This window comes from Symphalangus syndactylus, chromosome 2 (genome assembly GCF_028878055.3).
Source record: "Symphalangus syndactylus isolate Jambi chromosome 2, NHGRI_mSymSyn1-v2.1_pri, whole genome shotgun sequence".
Classification (NCBI taxonomy): Eukaryota; Metazoa; Chordata; class Mammalia; order Primates; family Hylobatidae; genus Symphalangus; species Symphalangus syndactylus.
Genome location: NC_072424.2, coordinates 42,022,987 through 42,044,400, shown reverse-complemented (window position 1 = coordinate 42,044,400; position 21,414 = coordinate 42,022,987). Strand labels below are relative to the sequence as shown.

At 43.2% G+C, this 21,414-nt stretch overlaps 1 protein-coding gene across 11 annotated transcripts in view; it reads right to left on the bottom strand.

Annotated features, from left to right (window-relative positions):
• Positions 1-5,785: 5,785 nt before the first annotated feature.
• PIK3AP1 (phosphoinositide-3-kinase adaptor protein 1) overlaps positions 5,786-21,414 on the bottom strand; it is a 133,146-nt gene continuing 117,517 nt past the window's right edge. For 6 of the 11 annotated variants that reach the window (XM_063628894.1, XM_063628905.1, XM_063628908.1 and 3 more), the window contains 3 exons: positions 17,065-17,228; positions 15,612-15,730; positions 5,786-8,284 (listed from right to left, as the gene is read on the bottom strand). In XM_063628894.1, coding sequence (XP_063484964.1) covers positions 8,227-8,284; positions 15,612-15,730; positions 17,065-17,228 — 341 coding nt within the window. In that variant the 3' untranslated portion in view covers positions 5,786-8,226. The remainder of the gene's footprint in view (positions 8,285-15,611; positions 15,731-17,064; positions 17,229-21,414) is intronic. The other 5 variants (XM_055253809.2, XM_063628900.1, XM_063628917.1 and 2 more) reach the window with 1 other exon arrangement.

Genomic DNA, 21,414 nt, shown 5'->3' with positions numbered 1-21,414 from the left:
GTTTTCCCTGGCTGCCAAATGGGGCCGATCGTCTGACCTCCTGCCTCCGGAACTTGAGGGATCAGATCAAATAACCCTTTCCTGGCGCTCGTCTGCCGCTGTGAATGAATCACGGGCTCCTGTAATCACCGTTAGGAGATATTGTTAAACTCGTACAGGGTTGGATGTTTTAAAGTTACTGCATACTTACTGGACCCCTATTATTCAATCAAGAAATGCTAAGTTAGCTTGCCATTCTTGTTCGTTTATGTGTTTACTTAACTATTTCTGGGTCTCCTCTTCCCAGTCATAAATACCTCTTGGAGTGTAAGCTCCTCAGAGCAGTGATCCTGTTTCCATATTTCCTGTACCTAGAACAGTGCCAGATCCGTAGTAGAGACTCAAACAAAAAATCTTTAAAAAAAATATACGAATGTGGCACCACCATTTACACAGGCCTCTAAGCCAAAAATCAGGAACTCGTCAGATTGTCTCTTCTCAGCCATCAGCAGTCAACAAGTTCTAGCATTTGGTCTCTTAAAAGTGGTTCAAGAGTTTATTTTTCCTCTTCTTCCTCTGCCAGTACCAACCAATCTTCCATATCACTATGTATTGCAAGAGTCTCACAAGAGGATATCCATCACTAACTGATCTTCCTCCCCTGTTGGTCATCCCCAAGAGGTGCCAGAGTGATCTTTCTAAAAAGAAACCAGATGATATCGCTCACTCTCTTGCTTAAAACACTTCTTGAATGTTAGGTAAATAAATCATGGAGTCACCACGATTTTCATCTGCCAGGCACTATTCTGAATGATATTGGCTCATTCAATTCTCACAGAAACCCTATGCCGCAGATACGGTGAAAATGTTCCTGTTACAGATGAGGTAACTGAAGCACAGAGAGCTTGAGTGGCTTGCTGAAACACCAGACCCACTCAGTCTGGCTCCATAATAGGTCTTTTTGCTGGTAATGTTTTACCAATTATACAGCCACTTTAAAAAAATGAAATAGGTAAGTACTGGCATGGAATGATAACCAAGAGGTTCTGTTAAATTTTTAAGTTGAAGAAAATAAGAGTTTAATGTCATTTTATATGGCAATATGTTAGTCTACCCATAGAAAACAATCTGAAAGATTATGACAATCCATTATCAGTGATTAACTTTGTACTTTGTACATGCCTATAAATGTTTGGTTATTTTTTACAGTGAGCATGTACTAACTATGTAATAAGAAAAAAAGCTCCCTGCTAAAGGATAAAGTCCAAATTTTTGCCTATTTTATCCCTAATTTATTTCCCTAACTTTACCTTCCACCAATCTCTATGCTCTGCATTCACACGTATATATTTTTACACCTCTGTGCCTTTGCTCTTTATACTCCCTTTATCTGGAATGCTCTGCTTCACTTTGTGCCTTAGATATTATCCTTTCAGACCTAGCTGATGATCACCTCCTCAGTGAAACCTTGCATGATCCCTTGGGAAATGGAGCATTCCTTCTTTGGGATTTCAATAGCATTTGGCGTGTTGTGTTGTAATTATTTATTCACATTTCCTCTTCTATACTGCATTCCCACCTTTTTGATTGCAGGGACTGTGATTTGTCTTTATATCTGTCCCAGCTGCTGAGATAGTGCTTGTCACATCATAGGTATTCAACTCTTTGCTGAATGAATGAAGACATTAACAAGTGAAAAGTCAAATAGCATAGCAGGATTTGAAGAATGCTTTCTAGATAGTGTAAGAAACATCACAAGGCAGTACATGATTAATTGCTGAATGAATCATACACCAGTAATTGCTGTAGAAATCAGAGGAGGCATCTTATACATCTTTGTATATCCTCCCGAGCACCTAGCAGGGTGACTTGCTCATAGTGAAAGCTCAGTCAATTCTGTGAATGAATAATCACTGCTCTTGAATGAAGTGATGATGTGCAATTGAAGAACAAGCCGTGTAAGTGCTACATTAAGATGGATGTGTAGTTTCTTAAGTATCCATCACCACCCTCCACAGATTTGAGGTAGTATGCACGTGGCGGGTGTTTTGGGGAGGACTGGGTTGGCAAATGCTTGGAGGTAGGGAGGACACAAGAAAAAGTATATTCATTTAGGGAGGATAGATTAAAACCAGGAAACTACACACAAAACAAAGAACAGGCATGACAGTGTACTTTTAAAAAGGAACACAAAAGGTGGCCAACTGTGCAAATGGTCGACAGGCAGTAAAAGCAATGGGCAATGAGAAAAGTGGAAAGAAACCCTATTTCAGAGGAGTATTTGGGAAAGTTTAATGGATGGAAGAGCATGTAGAGCCATTAATTCAACGATTATTTGTCAAGCATCTACTAGGTACCAGGAACTCTGGTAGGTACTAGGGGAATTATGCTGATAAATGGCATTAGGTGATACAAGTCTGACAACAGTAGGTGTGGAAAGAAGGAAAGGGAGATAAAGTAACTGATTAGAGTGAAAGAAGTGTGGCTTCAAAGATCCTAGGTGCCTGATGACCTCAACAGGACAAAACAGGGCTCAGGTCACCATCAAAATTAGGGTCGTTTCACTAAACTGGGGAGTGAAAAACATTAACATACCTTATTTCACCACTTATTTCATCTGGGTGAATGATCTCATTCCCTGACACCAAAAAGGATGGCAGCGGTGGGGAGGAAATGCCAGTGAAAGGAGATCCCCACCTCCCCCAGTGGCTATACAGCCTCTTTCTATGGTAGCTCTAATAAGATTCCATTTTGGTTAAAGAGCTTATGACCAGCAAGCAAGCAATCCAGAAAACCAAAATGTCAGTCTTTTATTTTCATTCTGGGTAAACATGATCATCAAAACTATTAGGTATGGGGGCTAGGCACAGTGGCTCACCCCTGTAATCCCAGTACTTTGGGACGCCAAAGTGGGCAGACTGCTTGAGCAGGAGTTCAAGACCAACCTGGGCAACAGAGTGACACCTCCGTCTCTTCAAAAAATACAAATATATATATATATATATTTGGGCATGGTGGCACATGCCTGTGGTCCCAGCTCCTCAGGAGGTTGAGGTAGGAAGATGGCTTGAAACCGGGAGGTGGAGGTTGCAGTGAGCTGATTGTGCCACTGCACTCCAGCCTGGGTGACAGAGCCAGACCCTGTCTCAAAAAAAAAAAAAAAAAGTATTAGGGTATGGATTGACCACATATCTTCTGATTTCTATCATCAGCTACTTTTTCTTTGAAATTCTATTTCTTCCTTCTACTTTGTTATGTTTGTCTTGCCAGTTATGTACTTCAGCAGGGTGGGTGACAGTTCATCTATTGCTATTTGCCATTTTCCACCTCCACCGTTTCTGTTCTGGCTGTAATGTTCTAGACACAGATCTTCATGATTGCTCTGTGTTTTCTTTAGGAAGCCATTACTGAGAACATTTAGTTCTTGGACTGAAGAGCAACTAAGGCCATTAGTTTCTTTGTGTGGTTCCTCTTTCACTGTCTCTCAGTTTTTTAACTGATACAACAGTGAGACAGAGCAAGGAACAGCAGGTGCCACACAATAAAAAAAGCCTTGCCAATTGAGTTGTGATGCCACTAAGGCTGTTTCCCTGCTTCTTCTGACAAAGCAATTCCACACCCTCTTTCTGAGACTTAGACTTAACAGAGCTGAAGAGACCTAGACTGTTAGCAAAGACACAACTCTTCACTTCACAGGTGATGAAACATAGAACAAGGTAGTCAAGTTATGTGAAGTCGTCAAGTAAGTAGCACGCCAAAATAAAAGACCAGGTTTCCTGGCTTCAAAACAATCTCTTCCCTATACCATGCTAACTCTTACTGCAGAGATAGCAAAGACATTTTATCCTAAATGGACTTTGGCGACTAGCCTAAATATTAAATTGGAACTCAATTGAACATGGACACAAACAATGGTCACCAAGTCCCAGAACGGATTGTGTGAGCCCTTTGAGGCGTTCATCCAGCGTTGTTTCAGAGAAGTCTCTATTTCAATCTATTCCTATACGTTAGTTATTGAAAAACAATAGACAACCGCAAAAACAAGTTGACCTTTTTGTGTTCCTTGAGCCTGGTCACAAAGGGCCCTCGTGACTGGACCTCATGCCAAACAACTCGTTACAAAAAGAGCTAGGGTTCCACACTGCGCCAAAGCTTCATGAGACCTCTCCTTGTCTGCATGGATGAGTGGCCGACTCTGGAGCCCAGGCTGTTGCTTCCTAGTCTGGTGGTGAATTCTCCATACTCTGGTGAGTGTAAATACATATATATATATATCTTTTCCCTTCTCCCTTCCCGTTGCAATTTGCTTATTTTATCATTTGCTTATTGTATCATTTGCTTATATCTGCATTACCATTTGGGATAAAGCTTGTTTACCCTTAAAGGTATTGTGTGTGTGTCTTCTCCCCGCGTGCATTTCCCACACAGAACACCTAAGAACCTATTTTTTATGATTTTTATGAGAAATGAATTCCAAGTTGTGCCTCAGAATTCAGAATACATCTTTCAACCTCCTACTCATCCCCTCACCACCCTGGTGAACACAGTATCTGGCCAGCAGGAATGAATGAAGAAGACTATTTTATGTTCTTAATAACTTGCTTGGAAATGAACAGAGCACAATTTATCAAACCAAAGCAAATATTTATACAGGCAGATCCCTTAAAATTGAGGATTAATGTTTAGGAAGAATTTTTTAGAATTTTCCAAATTAACCACTTGTCTTTCTCAGAAATAAATCTGTTACTAATGCTTCCTCCACCAACCAGCTGCAAAACCACACACTATTCTTTGAAGGAGGAACACAGAACACCAGCTTACTTCCTGGGGCATTTGGGAGAGGGATCTAAAACTCCTAGTGATATGGGAATGATTAGAACCTTTTTTTTTTGTAACAACAAAGCTAAAAGAGGGTGTGTAACTTAGCTTCACTTGTAAACATATTCGTAGAAGTCATCTATATTTTACCACTTTGTGTAACTCTAAGGCAGAGCATTAGAGATTATTCACATCATTAAATATGTCCAGTTAAATTATTAGATTACAACACCAACCTCTTGTTCATAGTCTCTCAGTCTTCAGCTGGGCACGGTGGCTCACGCCTGTAATGCCAGCACTTTGGGATGCTGAGACGGGCGGATCACTTGAGGTCAGGAGTTTGAGACCAACCTGGCCAACATGCTGAAACCCCGTCTCTACTGAAAATACAAAAATTAGCTAGGCGTGATGGCAGGTGCCTATAATCCCAGCTACTCGGGAGGCTGAGGCGGGAGAATCACTGGAACCCAAGAGGTAGAAATTGCAGTAAGCCAAGATGGCACCACTGCACTCCAGCCTGGGTGACAAGAGCAAAACTCTGTCTCAAAAAAAAAAAAGTCTCTCAGTCTTCATACTTTGTTGCTTAGTTGGATTATCTGCTCCTAAGTTTTAATATAAGATGAAATAAAAGTGGTGGCCGAGGAATTGGAGGCCAATTTACCTTAGGGGCAAAGGCAATGGTGGTGAATATACCCAATAGCTTCACTTTCTATGGAGCCAGCTTGTAAAATCTTGGGCAAGGATGGTGGCAGCAGAGCTGTCTGCCTAAGCATCATGTAGAAAACTTTTTAATGGTTTCTTTGGACCCTAGCTTGCAGTGTCATTTCTGATCCTCATTGTATTGGAAATCCCTGGTTTTGTTACATAATGTATTCCTAAAAATGTGTACACATGTGTTGAGTATGTGGAAGTTGAATATATTTATCTTATAAATGAGCAGTTCTGTTTCTGGAAAATGAAAATTTTCACCTCATCACTACAGACATTCTTTGATAACACAGTCCCAGTGTTTAATACAAATTCTTTCATCTTCTTCTTTTACATATAACCAACCATTTTGGATATTAAAGGAACAACCAGTGAGGGCTTAAGATCTGCCGCTTTTGACTTGGCACTCCTGATCAGTTCCATCCGGGTCTCAAGTGTATCACATTCATGAGACACAGGCTTCTCATCAGCAATTTCAATTTTATGTTTTCTACTTACTTTTATATAAGAATACAATGCAACAAAATATTCATATATTGCACTAACAGTGATGTGCATACAAAGATGCTAACAACATTGGCTGGTAATAGGCTTTACCATGTTACGATCTAAATGCTTGTTCATCAGAGAATGTACAAAATTCTAAATTTGGCATCCAAAAGGGGGCTTACAGTTATTGAATATTTTTCCCAGCCCTATTTTTAATCAAATTCAAGTTTGCCTATGATGAAGACTGTCTGTAAGTAACAGGGCAAGCATACCAACTCAAAATTATTCTTCTTCTTATCTCACGTGCCCCTATTTCTCCCAAATAAGTGACAAGGAGAGTAAAAGGATCACTGAGGGAACATTTGAAGAATGCTACTAAGTGCCAGGCCCTGTACAAGGTAATTAATTACTACAAACACTCTCGTGATGGACATGGCCAATAGTGTATTTTATGTCAAAAAACAAAAACAAAACCCAAGATTCCAGAAGCTGTTAAGAGTCCTTGTTTCAGTACTCTTCAGTATGAGTCCTTATTTGCAGGACTGAGGAATGAAATTGAGAAAGAACCTTTAATCATTAGAAAAAGACCCAAAAAAACTGTACTTAAAGGGATCATTAATGTGGATTTTTTTTTACATTCATGTGGGATAGAGAATAATCCCATGGGAAACAAACACATTTCAAATATTTTTGAAAGAAATAGTTCTGATTCTAATTTTACTGTATGTTTAGGCATCATTAAGGACCTCTGATTTGAAGGTAGATTTATGTGCCAGGGACTCCAAATTCATGACATATTTTAAGCCTCCATATTCCATGCAAAAATGGACTTACTGAGCATGGTGGTAATAATAAGAATGTAAAAAATAGATAACTGCAGTCGTACTTTGGTATCCATGGGGGATTGGTTCCAGGATCCCCCAATATCAAAATCCACAAATGCTCAAGTCCCATATATAAAATGGCATAGTATTTGCATATAATCTATGCACATCCTCCTGTATGCTTTAAATTATTTCTAGATTTCTTATAATATCTAATATAATGCCTACACATCACTTCATTTACATGAATTCAACATAGTTCTTGGCATGCAGCAAATTCAAGTTTTGCTTTTTGAAACTTTGTAGAATTTTTTCAAATATTTTTGATCCAAGGTTGGTTGAATCCACGGACACAGAACCCATGGGTTTGAAAGGCTGACTGTATTTCTATTTTAGGTTTGTTTTTCCTCCTCAGAACCCTCAACGAAGAAAAAGTCAAAGGTCCTCCTCTCTTTATGACCAGAAATAAAACCTATAAAGGAAATAGAGCACTAAGTGGGGTCCCTGGAATCCCCAGCTTCTGGTTTCCAACCACTTTTAGATGTTCTCTGGAAACATAACTGCGTTGAAACCTTACTGAAGTATAAATTCCCAAATTGAAAAGAAAACAAACTTGGTAGTCTCATGCCTGGGAGATATGGAAGATGGAAAATTCTGGAAGACCAATAGGCACTGATGAATTTCTACATCTGGGCATTTCTTCAGGGAGAGAGGGCCTGGCTATTTGGAGATGGAAAATGTGGTGACCTAGAATGAGCAGGCCCAGTCTAGACTAACCTCTTTATTTAACCAACTGAATAGTCTTGGTTCCAGACTTCTGTGGAATCTCAGATTTGCCTTCTGTATAAGAGGAGTTTGTACTAATCCCTCTCTAGTCTTTTTCAGTTTGTTGTGTGTGACCAGCCCTAGCACTTAAATACCCTGCTGAATATACAGAAAAGTAGAAGAATTATTTTAAAATTAGGTCACTTATCTTCTTACTTGAATACTACAAGTCTTACACTATAACCTCTTCTAGAAATGAGGCTGAACTAGCAAATACATAAAGACTAATATAAGTGCATTTCAGTAAAATCACTGGCGAAGTACATTTATGATCATTCTTTTTAGGCTTCTGATATGGCAAATTAGAGGTAAGTATTTCGATTAAGTCTTTATCCTTTTGGCAAACAAGTATATGGTTCGATATACTTGGTGATGGTGAATAAAGCCCTTAGTTTTTCACTTCTTCGTGCCTTAATAAAATCTTCGAGGCAAGCCCAAACCAGCAGGGCTGCAGCATTATCAGCAATGAGAATGGATCTTAAGGTCAACAGTCATGCTGTAAAACTCAACATGAAGACATCATTAACAGGCTGAAGACTGTGAGTCTTAAAGTCCTGAAGTAGGCAGGTTTTAGGAGGTGGAATCAGCGTCCTCTGGGTGGAACAGGTGGAGGAGGATGGAAGATCTCCCTGGTCGGAGGCCTAAAATGAAAGATAAGGCAACTCTATTTTAAAACTAGTTTGATTAAATAGTTCTTTGGAACGCACAATTTGTTGCAAACTTGGTATACTATGCAAAGGACACAATCCTCAATGAGACAGGACACACATATGAATGTATGAGTGACACGCATGCTAGCTGTGGCTTGCAATCCTGGCGGCACATTAGAAACACCAGTGGAGCTTTTAAAATACCAATTCCAAGGATCCATTCCAGACCCATTGCATTCTAAGCTCTAGAGGATAGGACTCAAGCCGCAAAGCTTTTGAATAGTTTCCCTCCCCAAACAGCTGTCCTCACCAACCCTTTCATCATCTGATGTTTTGCCATCTTGGGGCCTTGCTGACCCTGGAGAGACTGCCCCTCCCAGGATAAGCTAATTCCTAGAAACAGCAAACAAGCTACCTGCCTTCCAGTGCTAAATACACCTTTCGTATGCAAACCAACCAGTCCAGATGCATGCCCCAACCACCTCCTCTATGGGGCTTTTACACTCCACTTTATGGGGCCACCATCCACTTGCCCTTATCACCCTAGGGCCAGGTACCAGACAACTAGAGTCAGCCCTTATGCCTCAGAGCCAATGAAATTATTCAAACTAGCCAATTCTAAATCTTACCCAGGCTCACCTGTTTTGTTCCATGGAAACAACAATAAAAGCTCTTGTCCACATTTTCCCCTGCTCCTCTGCCTCCTCACTGGCCCTGATGCTTCCCCATGTAGCCCCCTATGGGTTGATGTACCCCTGTTTTGGGATCTGTGAGTATAACAAACTATCTTTTCAATGGCAGTTGCCTCCTAAGCTGTTGACTTTGCCATACCTAAATAATAATAAAACCTAGGTTTTAAAACACCAGCAATTCTAATAGCCACTTGGGAGACACACTGTAGTAGGGAGATCTGTTGAGAGAAGAATTGGAATTTCCAAAGCCTGCTTCTCATGACTGCTTCCTCATGGGATAACTGTTATCCCAACTGTTATCCCAACTCTGCATCTGCCTTCCTACAAACTTCCCTCCATGTTATTCTGTATGGTTTTTGAACAGTCTTAAATGACATGAGTCTATTTACAGACAGGTTCAAGGATTACAGATGGCATTTCCACGTGTGTACTGTAAAACCAATATTTGATTCCCTTGGAAGCAAGTCAGTAAGTCAAGAAAAAGAGCTTTGTTAGGTGCTATAATTGAACTGTGCCACCCTGGAGTTGCATACTTGAGGATTGATTGAATCAATGAGTAAATATGTACTAAACGTCTCTTGAATGCAAGGTTTGTGTAGGTCAAGGAAATGACAACTGAGTTGGGAAAAGAGGGGCTGCCTCAGGAACAAGAGAGGGAGGCAGGGGCAGAAAATAAGAATCACAGACAACCTTGGGAGGTCCTGCCCTAGTCCCAGGATTAGATGGCTTTGTATGGTTCTCACTGAGTGACTGAGCTTTATACCATGAAAACAAAAGGATGGCCTCCTTCTATCTCTTCAGCCTGCCCTGTGAGTTTGGGGTTATAGGAGAAAGCCAAAGGGCATGATACCACTTTTACCTGAGCAAATTTAGCCTGCCCACCTCTCTGCCACCTTTCTTTCACTCTTTCTTTCAACAAACACTCATTTACTTTATATCCACTCCTGGGTATGGGATATAACAGCAAGTAAAGTGGTCATGGATTAGGCCCTCAAGATGATGCAAGTGTGTGGATGAGACGGACAATAGGCAAAAATCAGTAAACTCTACGGAGCATTTTGATAGGGGAGGTTCAGAACCTATAGGAACATATAGCATAGACATTTATGCATATATCTCTGTGTGTGCAAGTTCAACGCCTCTGCAATTGTTTTCTCAACTGCCAAACAGAGGTACTGATCCCTACGTTGGAGTACCATGTGAGGCTTGGAGATGACAGTGGGAAAGTAGGTAGCAGTTTCTGGCTTGGAGTAGACACACAACAAGTAAAGCTAATGATATGATAATGATGCTTAAAGATCTATTCTGAAATCTGTTCCGGCAGGGCGCGGTGGCTAACACCTGTAATCCCAGCACTTTGGGAGGCCGAGGCGGGCGGATCACGAGGTCAGGAGATCGAGACCACGGTGAAACCCCGTCTCTACTAAAAATACAAAAAAATTAGCCGGGCGTGGTGGCGGGCGCCTGTAGTCCCAGCTACTCGGAGAGGCTGAGGCAGGAGAATGGCGTGAACCCGGGAGGTGGAGCTTGCAGTGAGCCGAGATCACGCCACTGCACTCCAGCCTGGGCGACAGAGCGAGACTCCGTCTCAAAAAAAAAAAAAAAAAAAAAAAAAAAAGAAATCTGTTCCGCAGGTATGCCCCATGAGCCTTACATTTTATCTCCTACCACAAAGACAAGCATGATTTCCTCCCAGCCCCTCTCCCTCTTTCTGCTGCCACACTCTGCAGTTGGGGTGGTCCTATGGGCCTACCCTCTCTAGGTTTCATTCTGAGGAATAACTCCAGCTAAAGATTGGAAGCTACATCTCAAGGAAACTTATTTATAATTTTAGACCTATAATTATAGTGGAGTTTTTTTGTTTTGTTTTTTGTTTTTTTTTGAGACATGGTCTCACTCTGTCATCTAGGCTGGAGTGCAATGGCACAATCACAGCTTACTACAGCCTCAACCTCCCAGGCTCCAGCAATCCACCCACCTCAGCCTCTCGAGTACCTGAGACTACAGGCACACACCATCACACCTGGCTAATTTTTGTATTTTTTTTTTTTGTAGAGATGGGGTTTTGCCAAGTCTGGTCTCAAACTCCTGAGCTCAAGGAATCCCTCCCTCCCTGCCTAGGCTGGAGTGCAATGGCGCAAGCACAGCTTACTACAGCCTCAATCTGCCAGGCTCAAGCAATCTGCCCACCTCAGCCTCTCGAGTACCTGAGACTACAGGTACACACCACCATACCTGGCTAATTTTTGTATTTTATTTATTTATTTTTTTTTGTAGAGATGGGGTTTTGCCAGGCTGGTCTCAAACTCGTGAGCTCAAGGAATCCCTCCCTCCCTGCCTTGGCCTCCCAAAGTGCTGGGATTACAGGCATGAGCCACTGTGCCTGGCCAGGAGTGTGAAGTTTCTTTCACTCATCTATAACCCCCTGCCTGTGGTGGTAGATGACTTGATGGCTACTTCTTTAAGAGCTCCAGAAGGTCCAACCCAAACAGTACCAACCTATCCTCCCATCCATTCACTTAACACAGTGAATATATTTCAAGTTCCTAGTATGTGCCAGTTACTCGGCCAGGCACTAGGGATAGGAGAAAAAAAATTAAAAATCAAAAATAGTGTCTCACAGGTTCGCCATTCATTGAGGAGACACATCTACACAAGGGTTGCAACACGGAGTGTATTATTAGAGTATAGAAAATAATAGAAGTGCTTGGGAAACCAAAAGAAGATTCACTCTGAATGGGAACATTAGGGAGGGCTTCACAGAGGAGGTGATGTTTGAACTGAGTCCTAAAGGATGTATAGGAATTTTCTAAGCAGAGAGTAGAAGGGAGTAGGAAGACAGCATTCCAGGCAAAAGGAACAGATTGGGCAAAGAAACAGTACAGAGTGGCAGAGCTCACTGGGAATGCTGAAGTGGCAGATCATCGGTGAATACAGGAGAGGGGTAGGACTTGAGCTAGGCAGAGCCAAAGAATGCTGAAATACACAGAATTAAACGTGAAGGCTTTTATGCCAGGCAATGGCATCATCAGCTATTCTTGTTCTAGAAAGGGCACTCTGGCTGCAATGTGGAGGAGGGAGTGACTGCAGGAAGGGAGGTAAGTGTGGGCCTTCAAGAATGAACTTAGGCACTAGCAGATGGAAAGGAGGGCGGATCTGACAGCTGAAAGAGCAGCAGAATGGACAGAGCCTGAAGACACACTGGATATGAGAGCTGTGAGGGTGGCAGGGATCGAGGATGACTCCCAGATTTGGGGATTGAGGAAGGGAGAGAATGGTCCCACTATCTCAGGCTGGGAACTCATGAGAAGAAGGCAGTTTGGGGTAGAGAATGGTAGGTGGGCTGATGAGTTCAGTTTTGCACAGGCTATGTTTGAGATATTGGTGGGGTCCCTGAGTGAAGATCCCCAGTCAACTGCAGGAAAGAGAAGGCTGAGATGGAGACTTGGGGTCTTTGTGTGCTGGTGGCAATTCAAGCTCTGGGATAGCATGTAGAGTGAGCAGAGGCAAGGACCAGAACCGGGATGGAGTGGGATGGAGGCTGTACCACCAGTGCTGTTTGGTTTGGGCCAGGGGTTAGCAGGGAGGTTAGAACACGGGTGGAGAAGAGATGCTGATTCCCAGATCTGATAGTGGAGTCTAGGACACCAAGGTCAGCCTTCAATCCTGTCTGTAAGCAGGTCAAACATTGAAGTCATTCTGGAGAGAGTCCCATTTTATTATCTGCTCAAATATCCCCGTATTTTATTGTGAAAATTGCATACTCACACATCTTTTTTCACACCAAAAATACACCCAAACCCCAAGTTCTATCAATTACAAACTGCTTTGTAAACATTGTTTCTTTAGCAAAAAATGTTTTCCTCCTTTTCTCTCCCCATTTCTATCACAACATGCTTCCAGACTCCCCAAACAACTCAACCACCATTTCTTTTTACACATTTACATTCTTCCTAGTTTCTATCCTTTAATTTTTGGAACCTGTTTCCCTGGTCGTTTTCTCTTTCTCTTCTGTTAACAAAGTCCCACCGAAACCTTGTAGCTAAAGTTTTAAACTTGACAACTCTTTTATCTTGGTACAGTTAGACAACTGCCTCCAAAGTCCTCACCTTCAGGAATAAAAGGCCTTGGATCTTGAACCTCCTCCCCTAATACTTAGACTTTCTTGGAGAGGTATAAAACAATGCCTATGAGATGAAGTCTGGCAGGTTTGCCACACAGAGCAAGTCTCAGCCCAATCTCAAGCCCCAGTTTCTACATCTACAAAATGGGATAACACTAAATACCTACTTTTTAGGATTGTGGAGAGAATTACACAGGATAATGCATTTAGTATGTTTAACAGAATACCTGCCACATAGTAAGTCTCAATAAATAACAGCATTTGTCACCATCACTGCTCTTGGTAAGGCCTCCAATCACCAACTATGTAATAATTTTCAAGCAACAGAGCACAATGCAAATTCAGGGGATGGGACTAGATTACTGCTAGGCTTCCTTCCAGGACTAATATTCTAATCCATGCCTTCCAGTCTACACCAGGGAAGCATGCCCGGTGGGTGTGGCGCAGCTTGGGCCCGGGCGATGTTTGAGTAGCAAGTGCCAACACACAAATGTTGCTGGGAGCACATGAGAAAGTGATAAATAGCAAAGAGAGAAGTGGAAAGATCCTTAGCACAGAGCCAGCCTCTCTTTCCAGAAAACCAGAAGAAAGGCCTCCTTGTTGCACTTTCTCAACAAATTCCACTGATGAGCTTCATCTAAAAGTTTCAAAATGCAAAAACCAAAACAAAACAAAACCCTGGTTGAAGAAAAGCTTCCTCCTTCCTTATGCCCCATCAACACATGAACATTTTATTTTAAACATCAAAGAATTAACTCCTAAGACAAGCCTTGGCTTTTATTCCCAGGGGCTCCTTTCTGCATCTGTGGACACACAGCTAGCTGTGACCACTTTTTCCGTTACTCCACAAGACGGAACCATAAAAGGCTTCCTACCAGAGGCCCAAGTATCATATAAACAAAAGCATACATCAAAATCTAGTAAATTAGTCAAATTCTTTAGTCTAATGCTCATCTCCAAATCTCTAGATATTAACTCCTCTCCTGTATAAAAAAAAAAATCACTTACATTGCTGAGTTCTTGCTATAGGCCAAGAACTCAATGCTTATGATTCTGCAGAAAGTTCTGTTATTATCCCCATTTTATAGACAAGGAAATTGAAGCTGGGCATGGTGGCTCATGTCTGTAATCCCAGCACTTTGGGAGGCTGAGGCAAGCAGATTACCTGAGGTCAGGAGTTTGAGGCCAGCAGCCTGGTCAACATGGCGAAACCCTGTCTCTACTAAAAATACAAAAATTAGCCAGGCGTGGTGGCAGGTATCTGTAATCCCAGCTACTTGGGAGGCTGAGGCAGGAGAACCACTTGAACCCAGGAGGCGGAGGTTGCAGTGAGCCGAGATCACACCACTGCACTCCAGCCTGGGTAACAGAGCAAGAATCTATCTCAAAAAAAAGAAAAAAAAAGGAAATTGAACTACATGAAAGTTAAATAGTTCTTGCAAATTTGCAGACAGCTGCTGGAGACTTGACCCCAGGTAGGGGGGCTCTAGAGTCAGGCTTCCCACCACCATACGATGTGGCCTGTCACCTGCATTTTCATTTCCAATTCCTTCATATTTTCTGTTCCCCAAAAGGCACTGTCCCTACAGTCCAGCCAAGGGAATTAGTTATTGGAGAGTTGAATTCTAGCCAAACTGATAAAAACTATTTTAAAAGTTGACATTTTTCAATATATTTCATTTATGAAACATTGTATTTGCTATTTAAAGTATTTGCAACTAAATAATGCATCACTTAAATTAATGAAGGGTCCACATTGAAATGTGTCCAATGGAGCAGGCATTTCAGTTAGCTCTGTGCTTATTTTTTTTTTTTTTTGAGACAGAGTCTCGCTGTGTCACCCAGGCTAGAGTGCACTGGCATGATCTCGGCTCACTGCAACCTCTGCCTCCCAGGTTCAAGCAATTCTCCTGCCTCAGCCTCCCGAGTAGCTGGGACTATAGGCGTGTGCCATCATGCCCGGCTAATTTTTTGTATTTTTAGTAGAGATGGAGTTTCACCATGTTAGCCATGATGGTCTCCATCTCCGGACCTTGTGATCCACCTGCCTTGGCCTCCCAAAATGCTGGGATTACAGTAATGAGCCACTACGCCCAGCTCTGTGCTTATTCTTTTTTTTTTTTTTTTCTTGAGACGGAGTCTCGCTCTGTTGCCCAGGCTGGAGTGCAGTGGTGCAATCTCGGCTCACTGCAAGCTCCACCTCCCGGGTTCACGCCATTCTCCTGCCTCAGCCTCCTGAGTAGCTGGGACTACAGGCGCCCGCCACTGCACCTGGCTAATTCTTTTTTTTTGTATTTTTAGTAGAGACGGGGTTTCACTGTGGTCTCGATCTCCTGACCTCGTGATCCACCCGCCTCGGCCTCCCAAAGTGCTGGGATTACAGGCGTGAGCCACCGCCCCCAGCCTCTGTGCTTATCCTTTAGTCATCTTAGGTGTTTCCAAGTCCTATTCTCCCCTAGGACTCATAGATAAGGGAAAAATTTCATATCAGTTTTGATGTTACCTCTGTGAGGCAGCTCTCGGAGGCACCCTGGGGGGTCTCTCGAGGGACATAGTGGGTGTCCCATCCACTTGTGGGGGGCCTGGACTGCGGCTTCTGGTAACTTCAGGGACTTCATTATCCTACAGCAAACAAGGTGAGAAAGAAAGGCAAAAACTACATTCAGCAACCAGCATAGCTGGACAATCATAACCCAAAAGCCCCTTGGTCCTCCTTAGGCTGGGGCTGAAGGTTGTTCGCAAATTGATAATCAACCCAGCCATACCTGGCAGCTTTCCATTTCCTCCTGAAGTCACTGAGGAAGACAATCTGGCCCCGATGACCATTAATTGCCTGAATTCTAATTCCTTGCTACTCAAAGTGTACTCTGTGGCTGGTCAGCATCAGCATCAGGTGGAAGCTTATTAGAAATGCCCACCCAAGGACTCTTCTCAGAAGGCTTCAGAGTTGGCAGTGACCCATGTGGCCCCTCCTGCTTGTCCCAGCCACTGGTCCCTGGATCAAGCTAGACACATGCCCCAAATTGGGCCAACCTGGAATGGGGCCTCAACCTAAAGCAGCAACTTACTCCCTGCTCGGAGGCCTACCGGACTCAGGGGACTGTGGAGAAGCAGAAGGCAGTGGTGTGAGGGGAAAGAAAGCAGATGTGCACAGAGAAGCAGAGACCAAAGAGCTTTTGGGCCTGGGACACACAGAACAGTGACCCCGGCTCCCTCTGGCAGGTCCTGCAGCTCCTAATCCAGACCCGGAGCATGGCCCCTAACCCTGGATCCCCTGAGACTCACCCGCTCCTTCCCACAGATGCCCCTTTTGGTTTCACTAGTAAGAGTGGATTTCCACCTGTCTATTTCCTTCTTTCCTTTCTTTCCTTCTTTTCTATTTATTGAGGTGAAGTTAACATAAACTTAACCATTTTAAAGTGGACAATTCAGTGGCATTGAGTGTATTTACAATGTTGTGCAACCTCTATCTAGTCTTAAAACATTTTCATCACCCCAAAAAGAAACCCTGTGTGATGGTGTATACTGACTGTCAACTTGATTGGATTGAAGGATGCAAACTATTGATCCTGGATGTGTCTGTGAGGCTGCTGCAAAAGGAGATTAACATTTGAGTCAGTGGGCTGGGGAAGGCAGACCCACCCTTAATCTTCGTGGGCACCATCTAGTCAGCTGCCAGCCAATATAAAGCAGGAAGAAAAATGTGAAAAGGAGAGACTGGCTTAGCCTCCCAGCCTACATCTTTCTCCCATGCTGCATGCTTCCTGCCCTCAAACATTGGACTCCAAGTTCTCCAGTTTTGGGGACTCGGACTGGCTTCCTTGCTCCTCAGCTTGCAGGTGGCCTCTTGTGGGACTCTGATTGTGTGAGTTAATACTACTTAATACACACACACACACACACACACATATATACACTCTGGCATTTCATATAAATGGAATCCTATAATATATGACCTTTTGTGCCTGGCTCCTTTCACCTGGGTTTCTATCTCTTGCGATGAAATGACTCCTAGGACAAGATAGGTGGGGTGGAGTCCCAGCTCTCACCTCGTTGTCCCCTTCCATCCCGCTGCTCACACTGAGGAGGCTCCGGGTGCTGGAGCGGTTACTCGTGCTACCTAAAGGGTAGAAAGAAAATCAGCTGGATTGAGGATTCTTTCAGGCTAAAATAAAATAGAGAACTCTAGAACTTATTTAGTTTTATTGATATAAATAATACATAAGCTGTAAGTATGGGGTTCTTCCAACTTTGGCCATCTTATACTTTTTGTTTTTTTAGAGACAAGGTCTTGCTGGAGTGCAGTGGCATGATCACAGCTCACGGTAGCCTCAAACTCCTGGACACAAACGATCCTCCTGTCTTAGCCCCCTAAGTAGCTGGTACTACAGGCATGTGCCACCACACCTAGCCAATTTTTTTTTTTGTAGCAACAGGATCTCACTCTGTTGCGCAGGCTGGTCTTCAACTCTTGGGCTGAAGCGCTCCTCCTGCCTCAGCCTCTCAAAGTGCTAGAATTACAAGTGTGAGCCACTATGTCCAGCCTAATACCATTTCATTAGAGTTCAGTTTTTCTTTCAGCATGAAACGAAATTATTCACTTTTTGATGACTAACTTTGGCATTACTGCTACCACTGAGTGAGGGCTTTGAAAATGTGATTGCCATTTAACCCCTATGAAAATCCTGTTTGATATTAGTGCTCCAATTTGAAGGACAAGACAGCAAAGGTTTTCTGATTCTCAGCTCTTCGGTGGTATTTCTAAAATCTGCAAACTAACTTTGTTGCTGTAGTTTTTTACTTAGGAATTCAATTAGCAAACAGGTATGTATCACCCATGCAGACAGGCCTTGTAATAAGGGGCCAGACCCTTTGACACAAAACAAAATGCGAAGTACACAACTCAAAAGTATAATTTTTTTTCCCCCTGAGACTGAGTTTTGCTCTGTTACCCAGGCTGGAGTGCAGTGGCACGATCTCAGCTCACTGCAACCTCCGCCTTCCAGGTTCAAGGGATTCTCCTGCCTCAGCCTCCCAAGTAGCTGGTACTACAGGCACGTGCCACCACGCCTGGCTAGTTTTTGTATTTTTAGTAGAGACAGCGTTTCATCATGTTGGCCAGGCTGGTCTCAAACTCCTGACTTCATGATCCGCCCACCTTGGCCTCCCAAAGAGCTGGGATTACAGGTGTGAGCCACCATGCCCGGCCCTCAAAAGTATAATTTATGTTCATGGTCAGAATTGTGACTGTGAGTTTAGGCACTTGAGGCTTTTCAGTTGGGAATTTATCACCTGTATCATTAGAATGGCACCATCCAATAGAACTTTCAGGACATCTTTTACTGTGTGTATCCAATATGGTAGCAAGTGGGAAACATGGCTAGTTCAACCAAGGAAATGAATTTCAAATTTTATTTAGTTGTAATTAACTTAAAAATGTAAATAACCGCATGTGGCCAGTGGCTACCATACCGGACAGCACAGCATTAGAATAAGCCCCAGCACATGGTGATCTAGCAGAGAAGAAGAAAAAATAAGAGTTAATCAACAAAAACAAGGAGATCTTAACTTTAATTTTCCAATATTCTCACTAACAACATAGTCAAGATCTTAGGTTTGCTGAATTTCCACTTCAAATAGCTTCTGGTCATGTAAGTTTATAGGTAGTCAAAAAGTAGTTCTGACTGCATTCTGGTATCAACTTTGACCGAATTAATTTAGATGTTAGCTTGAATAGAAAAGGTTAAGATTATAATTTTGAATTCTTTTTTGGGGACAGATTTTTAAATAAAATAATACATCAAAATGTTTCTATAATCTAGGGGATGCAGAAATTGTTTATTAAGGAACATGATCCGGGTGCGGTGGCTCACGCCTGTAATCCCTACACTTTGGGAGGCTGAGGCGGGTGGATCACGAGGTCAGCAGTTCAAGACCAGCCTGGCCAAGATGGTGAAACCCTGTATCTACTAAAAATACAAAAATTAGCTGGGCGTGGTCACGGGTGCCTGTAATTCCAGCTACTTAGGAGACTGAGGCAGAGAACTGCTTGAACCCGGGAGGCAGAGATTGCAGTGAGCCGAGATCATGCCACTGCACTTCATCCTGGGCGACAGAGCGAGACTCCGTCTTAAAAACAAAAAGGAACATGTGATCCTGTCCCTTTCTACTCGTTACCCATACACAACACTGTTCAAGGACCAGGCTGTCTTTTTCTCCCTACTCTTCCCAGCCCACTCCTGTCCACAAGTCTAAAACCTCCTCAGTCTCCAAGGCTCAGGACAAATGCCATCAAAACCTCCCCACATTCCCCCAACTAAAAGTAGCCCCTCGGGCCCACGGGCCCCCATCCCTCTGTGGCTAAGCCTCCCCATGCCATTCCTCATTGTTCATCACATTCCCTTACGATGAGCCATAATCCTTTTGAAGGTTATCTACTAGCAAGAAGTCATAAAGCTGCCACAGGCACCGGCTCCGTGACTCCGGAAACTCATAACCATCAGTTCCCATTGTCCCTTCTGCTGGCATTCTTAAATTTTCAACCCCAATGTTTGGCTCTGAACCTTGGCCCTGGCCCTCCTCCTCTCCAGGCTGATGACTTGCTTGCCCAAATCCCCTCTAGGCTACACAGTTGTTAGGAGACTCTGGCCCTAGCTCCCATCATCTTCACACTTGCCAGGGGGAAGGGGGGCAGTGCCCACCCCTTGGTAGGCTTCTACCATCAGGGGAGAAGTATCGGACAAGCATATAACACCATGCTACTCTTGTACTTTCTCTCCTTGTACAAGCCGCCTGAAGACAGGCTCTGGTTCTTTTTCATCTTTGGTTCTCTAGCGTACAGTCTAGCTCAGTATACACAGAGCTGTCCTCAGTATTTGGTGGATCAATGAGTGAGAGAAAAAAATGACCATATAAAAGTATAATATGATTCTTAAGAAACTTGGTTACACTTGAAACTAGCGTCTGTTTTAAAAAAGAAAGAAAGAAAAAAGAAACTTGGGCAGGCAACCTAGGAGGTCAACAGCCTTTCTGTTATGAAATTTTTGTTCTCTTAAACATAACACTAATATCTGGCGCTTGAATTTTTAGTTATAACCAGATTTAACCTGCAACTGTTTTTCTGTGGTTCCCAAGAGATGACAGCTGCATCATCATAAAAACAGTGCTTCTTTTAGGATGTGATTCAGGGGGTTAAGGGGCAGTTGGTGGATAAGTTGGGCCATCCTCACTCTCCCTCCCTGCCATGGGAACTATTTCTATTTGGAAGGCAGTACACCCCCACAGTTAAAAGCACAGGAAGATATGGATGTGAATCCCAGACCCCCTGCTTGCTTGCCAAGAGACTTGGGGCAAGTCGCCTACCCTTTCTGCTCCATTTTCTTATCTAGAAACTCACAGCACTGCTGTATAAAATGAACCCGAAAATATGGTGACATGCTTGGCACAAGGCATGCAAAGAGAAAGCATTTGATTAATGGAAGCAGCTATCTATACTATTATCCATTTCAAGATGGTAGACTAACCACCGGTGACCCCCAGTCAACCCCCTGCCCAGGATCCACACCTTTGTATGCTCCTGCCCCCTGCCGCACTCTAGCTTAGCCATGTGACCTGCTTTGGCCAATATGGCATTAGCAAGTGTGATGCAAGCCAAAGCTTGATAGGCAGTAGCACACTGGAGCTTTTCCTTTAGGCCTATTCCCTCTCCAGATCTTGTTGCCACATAAAAGGCTATGAATTAAAGGCCACGTGTAGAGAGGCCCCGGAGGATGAGAGGTTTCCTTGGATGTTCCAGCCCAAGCAGGGCTTACTGCCGAATGCTGGCTCATGAGTGACCCCAGCCGATGCCACAGAGGAAAGATGAACCACCGTCCCCACTGGGTCCTGTTTAAGTTGTAGGATAAGGCATAAATAAAGGGTTATTTTAAGCCACTACGTTTTGGCATGGTTTATTGCATGGCAAGAGATAACGGAAACTGTATAAGAGGGGCCGGGTGCAGACTACAGCCACAAAGTAGAGTAAAATCCATTGGTCTGTCATTTAGTAACATTTTCTAACCAGATGAGCCAGCCAACCCTGGGCACTAAACCACTGCACAAGGGGAGAAGTACAGTTTATTCTTCCCATCTTCTCCTCACCCCAGGCTATCCCCCAAAAAGCATATACACAAAATCTGTTCAATTACTCTGAACCTGAAATTAGTGCATTTCTCTTGTTAAATTTCCAGCTGTCACTCTCCTCCTCCGCCCTGGGATGCACTGTTCTCACCCTGAGAGGGTTCTACCACTTCTCCTCTCCTCCTCCA